The sequence below is a fragment of the Beta vulgaris genome, chromosome 9 (assembly GCF_026745355.1).
Source record: "Beta vulgaris subsp. vulgaris cultivar EL10 chromosome 9, EL10.2, whole genome shotgun sequence".
In the NCBI taxonomy this organism is placed as follows: domain Eukaryota; kingdom Viridiplantae; phylum Streptophyta; class Magnoliopsida; order Caryophyllales; family Amaranthaceae; genus Beta; species Beta vulgaris.
In genome coordinates, this window is record NC_079210.1 from 790,456 (window position 1) to 804,151 (window position 13,696).

General features: G+C 35.3%; 2 protein-coding genes across 2 annotated transcripts in view; both read right to left on the reverse strand.

Annotated features, from left to right (window-relative positions):
- LOC104902545 (FAD synthetase 1, chloroplastic) lies at nt 1-6,266 on the reverse strand. Its single transcript, XM_010690347.4, has 5 exons — nt 5,578-6,266; nt 3,449-3,501; nt 1,906-2,041; nt 1,198-1,373; nt 1-1,111 (listed from the first exon to the last, which is right to left on the reverse strand). Exons 1-5 carry the CDS (start codon nt 5,862-5,864, stop codon nt 612-614), a joined length of 1,152 nt encoding a protein of 383 aa, XP_010688649.1. The 5' UTR covers nt 5,865-6,266; the 3' UTR covers nt 1-611.
- A 1,046-nt stretch (nt 6,267-7,312) lies between these two features.
- Nucleotides 7,313-13,696, reverse strand: part of LOC104902546 (myosin-1) — a 28,687-nt gene continuing 22,303 nt past the window's right edge. Inside the window, exon 23 of the mRNA XM_048636270.2 lies at nt 7,313-7,798. Coding sequence (XP_048492227.1) covers nt 7,667-7,798 — 132 coding nt within the window. The 3' untranslated portion in view covers nt 7,313-7,666. The remainder of the gene's footprint in view (nt 7,799-13,696) is intronic.

The window sequence follows — 13,696 nt, forward strand, 5'->3', positions numbered from 1 at the left end:
TAGTTGCAACCACACCTTTTATTACCAACTGCTAACCAATGGCGAAATTGATTTTAATTCAACATTGAAATACAGAAGAAATAAGAATACAACAGTATTCATCTATATTACTTTCAGAACAAAAAGAACTATATTTTTGTTCTTTCCCATTTTTTGCACACTAAAACAATTGATCTGTAGTACTTCAGATTATCTAACACTAGCAACACTGGTATTTTACCAACCAATCCAAGAAGAAGAAGGGTTTCTTACCTTTTCTAAATAAATTGCACAGTATGTAGAGAGAGCAGAATACTACACCAATACAATGAGTGCAATATTCTTGCCAATTCATGAAACTAGCATAAACCTCCAGCCTCAATCGGATACACTATACAGCTTTGCTGCCAACTCGATAATCAAAGGACCATCATTCAAGTGCCCATATCAGTAGGCATTGGACCCATTTTCACGTCTTAAATAGCATTTGAAGACCAAATCAAGATTTCTCTCTCGTTACTGACCCGTACAGTTGCTCGAAATGATCCAGATTCACAAAATAATCCCAATGCTAGATCAACTAATCTGTAAACCCAATTGCTCAAGCTACATGAATGTCAGAATCAACTTGTTTAGCTCCTAAATTCAATGCCCAAAAACCGATGATTGTTATAAGCATCCGAAAAACAGAGACCCTTCTCATCTGATTCTATGTGGATATGTGCTGAATCAATGAGCACCCTACATGAAAACTGTCTATCACCAACTATAAGGGAACAATGCCCATATAAACCATCTTTAGGTGGTAGATTCAACAGATATGCTCTTGGAGCAGAAAGGCGATTTTCAACAGAAACAAACTCTTCCTTTCTTCCAGCTGACAAGATGAGGCGATGCTGTCGCCCCAACAGCTCCGAAACATAGTTTATTTCTCCTTTACTGAGAGCATACCGTACACGTGTAGATGAGACTTGGCCTCTCTCTTTCTTATCCCGTAGGGCCGGATTAATCGTGTCTTGATTCTTGTCCATAACAGAATTTATTATATATGCATGTATCCCGTATTTGTCACATAACCTCACCAGTTCAGATGCATCACCAGCAGCTTTATATCCAAACCTGTAATTTTCACCTATCATGACAGACACTAATAAGATTGTTGAATCCAAATAATTACATTCATTAATAAAATAAACAACAGAGCTTTGTCCAGGAAACCTGCCACAACCCCACGTACACCAAGCTCCTTAGATAGCTTCTCCACAAATTGCTGAGGAGTGAGATGCCTAACACTTGCAAAATCAATCAAGAATTCCTGTGGAGGAACATTATTACAGAATGGAGCCCACGAAGAAAGAACCCGATGGCGGTCACATTTAGCAACAATAGGAGCCCTGTTTATAAGAAGTAATTGTTCAACAGAAACAAGAGCATCAGAACCTTCTTTTTGTCAATCACATCAAGCAACTACTCGAGAAGTAAAAAAGGAACTGAGCTCAGTAACTATATGTTGCATTAGGGAACTAAAGATCAAAGATCAATACAAGTGTATAACTAAATTGATTAGAAAAACAACACCGGATTGTTTTGGCATGAGGAGATAACTGTTATATAGATGCAACGACAGCAAGGGTGTCCAATAAATCCCCAAACAAACGTTAAAGCTGCATGGTAATTAGAGAAAACATGAATATGCAGTAAATGGAATTTGGTTTACATTGCACAAAGGCATACTTTCACTCCCATAAGCTCTAAATTCCCATCAACATGGAAATAAACGCTCTCCCAAGCATATGAATTAAAAAACCCTGGGCTACGATACACCCAAGCATATGAATCATGAACCACATTGATAGAGAGCAAATTAATAGCATAAACGAAGAAAATTTAAGCAAACAAATAAACCATACAGTAAGCTTTTACTACCTAGGTGGCCAGCCAAACACTTCTGCCATCCCTACAAATGACAAAAGAAATGGAGCACCAGCTTCAGATGCTTGAATGGCAAGTTCCCTGTGACCAATATGAAGGGCGTCGAACTTCCCCAATGCTACTATGCCTCCTGTTAAATGAAAACCAAGAGGAAAAGCCTTTACACAGTGGAAAGAGTTAAAAAGAAAACAGCTAACCGCAGAATCTCTATGAACCACAGATTATCTAGAGCAAATGCATACATTCTAACACTGATGTACTGAAACACAAATATGTGATCGCCTTCAGTATCACAGACTAAGAATGGCTTATTGCTCACCTGGATTGTATGATCCTTCTTGAACCACTTATCTACAACTTAGTCCTTTCTTTCAGTATATCAATCTATAACCTAGAATACTAGTTTTTAGATGACCTTCCTTTCCTATATAGCATAGGATACAGCTTTAATTGACTGACTTTTAATCCTCCTTAGTATACTTAGTACTGATTATAATGTCTCATGCTTCCTGTTAAGAGTTCCCTCATAGTCGCAACATTTGTGCTAAGAATTAAATACTTCCTCCGTTCTGTTTTAAATGAGACATTGGGTGAAATGATACTATTCATTGATCAATTTTGACTCCAATTTATCGCTATTATATAAAGAAAAAACATAGTCAAGTGGGATCTTGTTAGATTCGTCTCGATGCATACTATCAAATTATAACTTTTTATATTTTTTTACGTATACACAACTAAAGATATTAATGACTAAAGAAGCGCATTGGGTTGCGTGAAAAAGCAAACGTTTCATTTAAAATGGAACGGAGGAAGTATGTAATTAATGAGTTATGCACACTTGAGTTAGCAATCACATCTAACTGTCCTCATCCTTGTGTCAGATATTGCCCAAATTATGCATATGATAAACCCTGCGTAAGCACCAGATCAGTGTTACCTAATTCCCTAATTCCCCCGCGAATTGCGAATTAAGAAAAGCGGTCGGTTTTGGTTCATTTTTGGCTCATTTTAGGCGAACTGGCGAATTCAAAAGGCGGATTAGATAGCGAATCAGGTAACACTGCACCAGATTACATAAGCAGTTTTGATCACACAAAGTCTTCCTCCATTATCTTACAGATTAATTTGCGACGCCCAACTGCAAAGTCATAACAATCAGACACCACCGCAATCCTCAATTTTCATTAATATGTATGAACGAAATAGGCACATTACAAAAGTACCAACAAGAAGTTAATTTTTCAGAATAAGCACCTTAATGTAGATACTCCAGAGAACTTTTCTTGTCTATGTGCCAGATTACTTTAATTTGGGATGGAGAGAGTAAGAAGTAGTGTACAGTGTATTAGGATACAGAGAAGGGGACGAAACACCAAGTAGTACATATGGGGCCAAGTGAAGTGCCAATTAAGGGAAATTTGGAGGAGGTTGCAGGCTTTCGAAAATTCAAATTATTAAAACAAAAAGACATTCTATTTACACTACCAAATCAAAATGTATCAAACAAATTAAGTGATAAGAAGCCAAAGGGCACCTGCTATTGATGACAACCCTTCAGATGAAATCTCACTATCATCGTCCTTCTGGCTTCACAGGGGGAAAAGTGCAAATAAAGAAGAAATCAGATATTAACATGATGACATAGCAAGATCAAGGAACGAAGAGAATGTGAGACATCATATCAGAATCATATAGACAGTCTTGTTAAAATAACTAATTATGGTTATTATATGTTTGGAGGAAGGATTCTTTTGCTTCCTCTCTGTCCATTTTCAGTACCCACATAACCTCTATTTGAGCATTAGGTTCTCTACATCTATTTCTCAAAGCACTAGAAGACTTGTCAGGAATTAAGAGGGTTTGAGACAGACACCAGATAGTAAACAACTCCCTCCTTTGCCAATAATAAGCTATATGATAAAAAAAAAAATGCTGAAGTTTTACTTGGCTCCATCAAAGTATAGCACTTTGCTCTTTGTAAACTGGATTGGTCTACTCAAATTTGGAAAAAGAAGTAGCACATTTATCCTATCAACGGTTTACGCTTTCCTAACATAAAATTTACTCCTTCCATGTTATTTGCTTTATGTTATCTCTATTATCTTATGGGCTGATCAGCAAACGCGGACTTAAGTGCTGAAAATCCCCCTGTAGTCCTATAAAAGATACCTAGGTCAGTTCATCGGAATCTTCAATATTAATAGTGCAGGCAAACGTAACTACTATTATTTCTGGACAAAGGAGTACATTAAATAATATTTCTATTGTCACATAATGTCCCTTCACATTCATGAGGACAAAGGAACTCAAATCTGAAATCAAGGGGTTGTGAAGCATGATAAGCTAGGAGAGAATCGAGATTATGAATGTTCATCTCCATTTATGGGGCCTTCTAAGCACCAGCGAGGAAGCAAGAATGCCCATCACTAGAGCACTCCTAGCCCAAACTTCCAACTTTTCACTAGCAAGCAGGTATGAAGTGAAAAGGTGCAGTATGTGAGTCAGGGTGGATTTGTTCACAAAATCAAGTTCAATTTGCTATCGTACTAACCAACTGCCTTGGCAAGTCCTAGAAGTCAATTTATTAACAAGATAAGAAGCTATAGAGGAGCTTTCTTGATAAAACCTAGCGAAATGAAGCTTCTGGTTTATTTCAGCTACATTAAACTAGTTTTTTTTCATTTCAATCACCAATATAGAAGTGCTTGATAAGAATCCCTTCAGTTAACATATTTCTCTTTACAGCTACCTTTTGAAACTATATATGTTTTGTAAGCAAGTATTTCGACTTTCAGCTAGATTTCACCTCCCACTTTCAGCCAACTTTCGAATTTCATTTAAGTTATGGATATCAACTGATTAATGAATGTCGCTTCCCATTTGCAACTAACATTTCAAATTTTCATCCACCTTTTTAGCTAGCTTTTCATTCTCAACTAGTTTTGGTATATACGTCCAGAGCTTTTCAACAAGTATCTTTTCACTTTCAGCTAACTAACCAAGGTTTCAGCTCATTCACATTAACACTTATTGATCTCAAGTGAGTTCTTTTTAGCAAAATAAAGCGAAAGCCAGAAAAAGTACCAGCACGGCTTTAGTTTCATTTGCCTCTACATTACACTCAATGATGAGCTAAAGCCTAAAAAAACACCCATTTTTCCCTAACGGCATCGCCTCCGGAAAGCAACGATTCACTAACAGGATCCTCTCTTTTGACCATATGTATAATCATGAGCCATATTTGGCTTAGCATTGTGAATTGAACCATAGCTTATTCAAAACCACCCACTTTTCATCATCATCTTACCCAAAAAGAGACATTATCAAATCTATATACTGTACAATAGTTTTTTCTCAAAGGGTACCCAACAAGAGACATTATCAAATCTATATACTGTACAATAGTTTTTGCTCAAAGGGTATAAAAATTCCACACTAAAGATTACGCATTGAATGAACTAGAATCTCAAAAAACAGAATTTTCATAATACATCACCTATGTCTTAATCAGTAGAATATAACACTAATACCCACAAAACTTATAAACTTAGAAGAACAATTAAACAATACAACAGTCATCATTTATCTTAAATTAGTCATAAATGTGATCATAACATCAAAAAAATTCCAGAAAATTGGCAAAAAAATAATAAAAATAAAAACCTGAAGGATGAATCTTCTAGTATTGGGACTTCGCGGGGAAATTTAGATTGAAGACAACTGATGAAAGGGAAAGAAGTGGCAATAGAAGAAGAAGAAGAAAAAGCAAAAGAAGAAGTTTTTGCTAGTAATTTTCCTATTGTATTTGTGGTGGGTTGAGAAAGTTGGGGTTTAATATAGGAAGAAATTAAGAATTTGGGAGAAGAAGAAAATTGAATCCCAAATCCCTCACACTCTTTGAGTTTAAGATGCTGCGAAATTCTGCATCCGCAACTCATAGTCTCACACATTCCAATTTCCAGGAGAATAAGCGATAAAACTTTAAAGGGTTGAATAAGAAGTGGTTTCAAGAGTTTTCTATTTAGAGGACCTGTATTTTGTAAACCTCTAGTAGTAAAAACTATAAACTACTTCGTGTATCTGTATATGGTCACACACTCATATGGTGTAGACTGTAGAGTTGAGGATTGGAGGGAGAAAAGTGGTCTGTTTTAGGCTAAAACTTCAGGGGGTTCAGGTGTAGACCCAATTTTTTCGTTTCAAAACTTGTTATTTTGGGTCGGATAAATTGAGTTTTTTGGGCTATTATAAAATGCGGAGAAATTTTAACCTAAAATTTTGAATCAGGGTTGTTCATAAACCGTCTTTTTGCCCAGAAATCGGATAGCGACTGAATCACTGAGCGAAATATCATGTCCGAAAACTCTCTAATTTTCGTGTCGGTGAGCGTCGATGTTGAATACCTATAATTTGGAGAACTTTTCTATTCCTCTCATTGGCGTGTTTATGGGTGGTTAACCATTCCGAAACGGTTTTTTTTTTTTTTGAAATGTGATTAATCGTTTAGACCCTTGTTATCACTAAGTGATTAACTTTTTTTTTTTTGTTATGATTGAGTACTCAAATGTTAAGATGATATATTACTTAATTTATAAATAATATTTTTTGGATTTTCAATCTTCTAGGCGCATATAGATTGATATCATAATAAATAAGTAATGTTGTATAACAAAAAAATGCTAGTGTGTATGAAAATTGAGTGATACTTGTTCCTTATATTAACAAGGTTATATGTCATTTTAGAATATATTATATAAATTTTTCAATGACAGACACGATCATCGATGACATCCAGGACTTTTGCAAATTCTATTTCACATTGTTGTTCGATACAATTTAGCATAAGAGGGTATTTCAATCGGTTTTAATTTTCATGTAGAACTGACATTACCATGACACTGCTCATACAGCTCCCCTTAATGAATAAATTTGCAATAGAAAACAAAAATTAAAAAATCAAGTCCGCAACTTATTACTAAAAGAGAAATAAAACCTAATATATGGATACAAATATATCTCCCAGACACAATACAACCTTATTTAAGTACAAAAATGCCTCGAATCACATCTAGAGAAATTTCTAGCTTATCACCATGAAAAATATTAGGACCAACTCCCACATTCATGTTAAGGATGGTTTTTACCACAGGTTTACTTAATGAAAGTTGTAGTTGTCACCCATCTACAATAAGTAGGTAGCTATTCAAATTGGATATTTAATCATGTTGATCCTAAAAAGTTGTAATTCTCAGAAAACAATGAATTTAGACTTAAGAATCACCTTATTCAGAGTTGTATGCTACTAGTTATGTTGTCTGGAATATCTCTAAATTAATTCTTAACAAATAAAATTAATTTGATTAACCACTCATGCAAATATACACACTGAAATTTTGCCTGCTATTGCGTAATCAACGCTTGAGCCTTTTTTTTATAAAGGACGCAACTATAGTTAGGACACTTCTTGTTTTCCAAAATTTAATAAGAACATAGAAAAGAAATAATCAAAATTCTGAACCAACGAATTTTGATCTGTCCTACCAAAAATTTGTGTGTTTCAATTACACAGTAGAATCTTGTAATTACATTAACTGATTCATCAACTGATGCATCAGAATTTCTAGCAGAATCATCCACTGCTAAGATTTTCTTTGGTATAGAAAGACTAGATAGCAGAAACCTCATTAGTTTCTGCCAAACTTCTTCCATAGATTTCAACTTCAATTTCGTACTCGGACCAGCGGTTTTCCTACTAACGGAGCTGCTGGTGGAGGACTTCATTCTCCTCTTCCTTTCCCGGAAGGCTGGCTTCAGCCTTTAGTACGCGCCGCTGCAACTCTGCAAGGTATGAGGCCTTCACCAGAACTTCATCCGACTCATTGCCCTGTTTGAAATAATTAAGAAATGCATTAATCAGTAACCTCCTTTCAAGTAAATAAATCTATATATATCTAAAACACAAGACAAAAAAATGTCATGCTGCCACATGTACTCTCCCCTCTCCCACACAATCAAATGAAACATTAAGAAATAAAAATGTTTGTTTCAAGACTCGAACCCATGACCTCTTAGTTGATATGTTAATGCAATAACCAACTACACTACAATACTCATGTTGGTATTTGTGAGGGAAAAAATCATTTAAAGACAAGATACTATTTCTATTTTTGAAAACTGCAAATGCACGTTGGTAAATAATCCGAGGCGTATCGCCTAGGACAAGAATTAGTTAATATTTAGATAATGTATAACAATTTTGGGAAGTGAGTTCATGCAAAACATACTATCAAATCAAAATACGCGTTCAAACTCCAAAAACTTATCGATTCTTGTTATATGATCCCTCCATTCTTAAATGTACTTCCTGGTTTGACACTTTGCCTAGAACAGGTGCCGAATAGGAAGACTTTATAAAGGAGAAGAAAAGTATGCAAAGGCACATGGGAGATTGGTGATGTGGGGACTAATCATTAGTAAGAGAAGAGATTCTATACATATCTAAATTGGAATCATCTAGATGTAAAATATAGAAGAGTGGTTGGCCAGCTTAAGCGAATTAACAAAGATGCCTCCAACACTCATGTTACAAATATTTAGACAACTAGCCATTCCATAAGAGAATACTGGGTTGATGGAAGTAGAAACAAGAATTTGTTAACAAACATCCAAAGGAAGGAGTACATATTAGGAATTAGTTAAGAATATAAGTTCCCTTTTAAGTTAGGATGATATAGAAATTAGATGGCTTTCACTTGCATGGGCATCACAGAGCATATGATTCAATTAGAGGAAGTTCCAATGTAACAAATCACAAATAGACATATCAAAACAAGTCAGTGAAATGTAACAAATCAAAAGAAAAGAAGTCAGTACTGCTAAAATGTAACCAATCAAAAGAATAAGAATATAAAGAAGAGTAATAGACAAACCAATTGGAGGATAACAGAAGTTATAGAAAAGAAGAGTCAGTGATTACCATTTTCTCTCCCAGATTAAGCAGCAAGGCAATATTTCCAGAGCATTTTCTGACTAGCCAGCCACGAAGAACTGCAACAAATTTCAGCCAAAAAGGACACAAAGCAAAAGCTTTAAAAGTTCAGATAGTTTGGAAAAGCATGATTCACGAGTAGCAGTTGGTCAAATTAAATAAATCACCAATTTCGTCTTTTCAGAAACAGAACTATGATCAGCAATGAGAGCAAAATAGACAATGGAGGTTGAATTACATGTACCATACCATTCTCCTTAGCCATCCCTGCTCCAACCCAAAGGCAATGAACCACACTATATGGTCTACTTAATACTATAAGTCTGTTATCTAATAACATTACCACAAGCAGAACCAAGAAGATTTGAAATTACCTGATTGCATCACTATTGTTGCATTAGTAGATTTCAAGAACTGTTATCTTTTCATCCGACCCTTTATCTGTTTCTGTATGGTTATGGCATCTCTCTGTCTCAACAGCAAGATAGCAAATTCCTTTCTGGTCTGTTCACCGCAAATAACTGCCAAAACAATTATGTCAGCTATTTCTGACATCCTCTATAAGTAAAAGTGTAAAAATATATGCTCCTTGTGTCCAAAAATGCTCCTTGTTTATGGGTAACCAACTTAATATTCAATATAATGTTAATTTACAGGTTATTTTGATATTCAACAAAGCCACCAAATCGACTATTGATAATCAAGGATGGGTACACATAGGAGATCTATGGTACTTCGATAAGAAAGGGCAACTCTATGTAATTGACAGACTCAAAGAGCTCAGCAAGTACAAGGGTCTTCAGGTTTTCTACTATGATCATAACTGGAATAATTGCATAGTTGTCATCATCTTTCTTTTTCCCTTTTAAGCATGTGTTTGTATTTTTGTAAGATAAAATGGTATAAGAACGTGTAGCTCCAGAGGTGTACTATTGCTGCGGTTGCTGCCTTTCATTGAGTATGTGTAGCCAATATAGGTACTTTAAAAGCCTACCAGGTGAAAGTGATTACCTGCTGCAAAGTTTTATCAAGGATTTGACTCTTAAAACGCGATACATCCTACTGCACTTCCCTCATTTCATTGCTTATTACCCAGAGGTATACATCAATGATGTTCCTTACTTTAAATGACAATGGAAATTAACTCTATGACTTCTCACTTGTGAATTCCTATTTGCATGCATGCACCGGATGCAGGACATTTCATTGCACTTCCGTCATTTCATTGCTTATTACCCAGAGGTATACATCAATGATGTTCCTTACTTTAAATGACAATGGAAATTAACTCTATGACTTCTCACTTGTGAATTCCTATTTGCATGCATGCACCGGATGCAGGACACAGCCTTTGACCTGAAGCCCCATAACATGTGCTTTGAATTTTTTTTCTTGGTCTTCCATACTAAGACACCCAAAACTTTTGTCCAGTGCTTCAGTGTATAAAGGGTCATGTGAGCTTTATCTCCATTAGTCTGTTTCTTCTATGTCCATACGGTCATGTGAGCCGTATGAATGGTGTCACACAGAGGTCCTAATATATGCAGCTGCAGAGTAGATCCTTTAGTTTCCATAATATATTAATGACTTTTCTATTCAATCATGCATCATTTTTTGGGGTAAGGTGAAAATATAAAGGACATTTATGTCATGAATCTGTTCCTACTTCCTAGTCAACAATTATATACTCCCTCTGTTCTTTTTTTACATGTTAAACTTTCAGTTATAGAAAGTTCCAAATTAGATGTTACGCTTTCACTTTGGGTAATAACTTCTCTCTATCTCTCTCCTATCACATGTTCACATGGGACCCTTTTGTTTTCTTTGCCTCTATCTCTCTCCTCTTCAAAAATTATCTAGGAGTCCGTAATTTTAAAAGTGTAATATGTAAAAAAAACGGAGGAAGTAGATAAATTGGATTCATACCTAGAAACATGAATTTGTGGACAAGATATGAAAGCTACATTTCCGTGTTCATTATTAACTGTATTCTGGTTAGTTATCATACTAATAAACCTTAAATCTGGTCGGATCTTCATTTCAGAAAAGAAACTTTTGATCCATTATGGGGCACATTCTAATGAGCTGATGCCTCATGCAGACAGCAGTAAATATCCGTTTAAACAAACACTGCATATTTACCATTAAAGGGGACCTAGAAGAGCTGTTAACTTTTCATCAAGCTAGACATTTGTAAGAGAAAAAGCAGAGGAAGTAATTGCTTGTTTCTACCCAGTGAATTGTATATATATCTCAAGAAATTTTGTGTGCGACTAGGCTTCACATTTTTCTTTAAACTTGTTACTCAGAACAGGGTTGACATAGAGTATGTTTCCCTTTGTTGTTTTACATTAGGTTGCCCGAGCAGAACTTGAAGCTGTTCTTATTTCACATCTTGAAATTCTAGATGCTGCTGTAATCCTGCAAGTTTCTGCAACTAAACAGCCACCCGACCCAAGGCACTATGTTTTCAGTTTAGTTTTATCTGACAGTTATATGCTTTCCCGATTATTAGTTTTCCTGATGATGAAGCGGGAGAAGTTCCCGTGGCATATGTGGTTCGATAACCTAAAAGTTCCGTAAAGGAAGAAGATGTGATGAAGTTTGTTGCAGATCAGGTATATGACAAGACGAACACCTTTTGTAATTATATCTTTGTATATAACCCTTTTTTGTCTGAGAGGATGGTCAAACTAAGACTGTCAAAATCAAGTTGAAATAATTTTTTATCATTTGGATACTTTTTCCAATTACTTGTTACAGGTTGCACCTTTCAAGAGATTAAGGAAGGTAATCATTGTAAGCCCTATACCAAAGTCAGCCGCAGGAAAGCTTCTTAGACGAGAACTCATTGAAAAATCGCGGTCCAAGTTATAGAGCTACCAGAAACTGCAAACATCATAACTGATACTGTATATTTGCTGTGGAATACCTCCTTTTCTGAGTTAAATCTAATGCAACCTCTCAGAAAGACATTCTGAAATATGTTTGTGCAGGATATTTTTTTTTTTTTATATATGTATAAACAGCGTTATATTCCATCATTCCTTGTATATGTAATCTGTTAATCAGGAAATGAAGAACATCTTACTAATATCTTAATTTCGATTCTATCTGCTCGTTATTGGGAATGGTGGAAAATAATTCTTAGCAAAGTGTTGTAAGTTTGTAATCATGCTTGATAAGTTAGTTTAAACAGGAACCTTTTTCTCTCACTTTTCAGAACTCATTAGATTGACCAACTTTTTCCTTCACTCTCAAGATAAAGAAAGGAACAAAGGAGTCCCCACAAGAAGTTAGAAATTTAGTTAAATTGGTGTGTCGTGATATGATCACTATTTTGAAAATATGATTTGCTGTGTATAGGGTGCGAAATTTATTTGTAGATTCATTTTCCAAGGTTAATACAACGAACCTCACTCATGCACTTGCGGATGAAGTTATGGATTCACACAAGTCATTATCCAAGCTAAGAATAAGAGAGTAATGTATTTTTGGTATGAGAGAAAGAAGATCAAAAGCTAGGATCAAAGGTCACACTCCCAAGAGAGGAAACTAAAATATGGAATATTATACTCAAAGACATAAACTTTGGCCCAACTACAATTATTGACACAAAATTGATACACTAACAAAAACAACTCAAACTTTTCTTTTTTTAAAAAAAAACCTCAAAAATGCCAACTTTAGATAAATAATACTACCTTCATTTAATATTATTTGCAACAATTTGACATAAAGTGTGAGAAGAAAATGTCTAATCGTTGCAAATAATATTAAACGGAGGTAGTATAAAGAATAAATGCTATGGGCTGTGTACAAATGCACAAATAACCAAGCTTCATTTCATGCTTTGTCTGGGTTAATTTTTCATTATCACAAGTACTAACTAAATGATATTATTAACCAGAGTTACAGATATCTGGAGGAAAAAAATAAGACATGCCATGATTGCCATTCCATAACAGACAACTTACCATCATCCGCCACAGGCTCTACACGGTTTTCATTGTCAATGATGGTGAAAGAGACATTTCCTAGCCACAAGACGGCAGCGAGCATCACAAGTGCACTCTCTTGGTCATCCTTGGAGACATGAACTACATCAAGTGCTTCCTGAAAATGATGCACATAAATAACATGAGAAAATTCCAAAGACATATCAACGTAAATCAAAATTCCAAAAATCTTTACAATCAATTTTTTAATCACCAATCTGGAAATCATTATGTACAAAAGAAAGAAAAAGAAATCAGCTAACATAACATTGCGATAGTGTTCAGCATTATCCACACCAGTAATGCTGTAATTGCTTTGTCTCAGATATTTATAGTCCTCAACACTCTTCAAATTCAATTTCTCTGAGTATCAGGAATAAGGTATTAATAAAAATGATATAGGAAATTAGGAATGGTACATCAACACATCTTCCGGAACAGGAAAACAAAGTCATCAGAATACCTCTAAGAGCAGCAGGAGCTCCGGCACAAAGTTGATAGAATATATGGTAGGAATGTTCACCTACTGCACATTGCACCACCCTGGACTGTTTACAAAACAGGTCAAATCAAAAACTGACAAATACAAGTTCCGCTAGATCAAGGACAGGGGAAGAAGATGAGCAAACCTTTTCAAGTAGGACTGCATCCTCAAAGCAAATTATGCAAGCAATCACAGAAAGAATGAAAATGAGAAACAAAAAGAAAAAGCAATTACTTATTGAGGTCTCAGATATGGCTGTCTTTCTTGAAGTTGCATGTGAAGATTATGGTACGGCATAAAGCCATTTTGCCA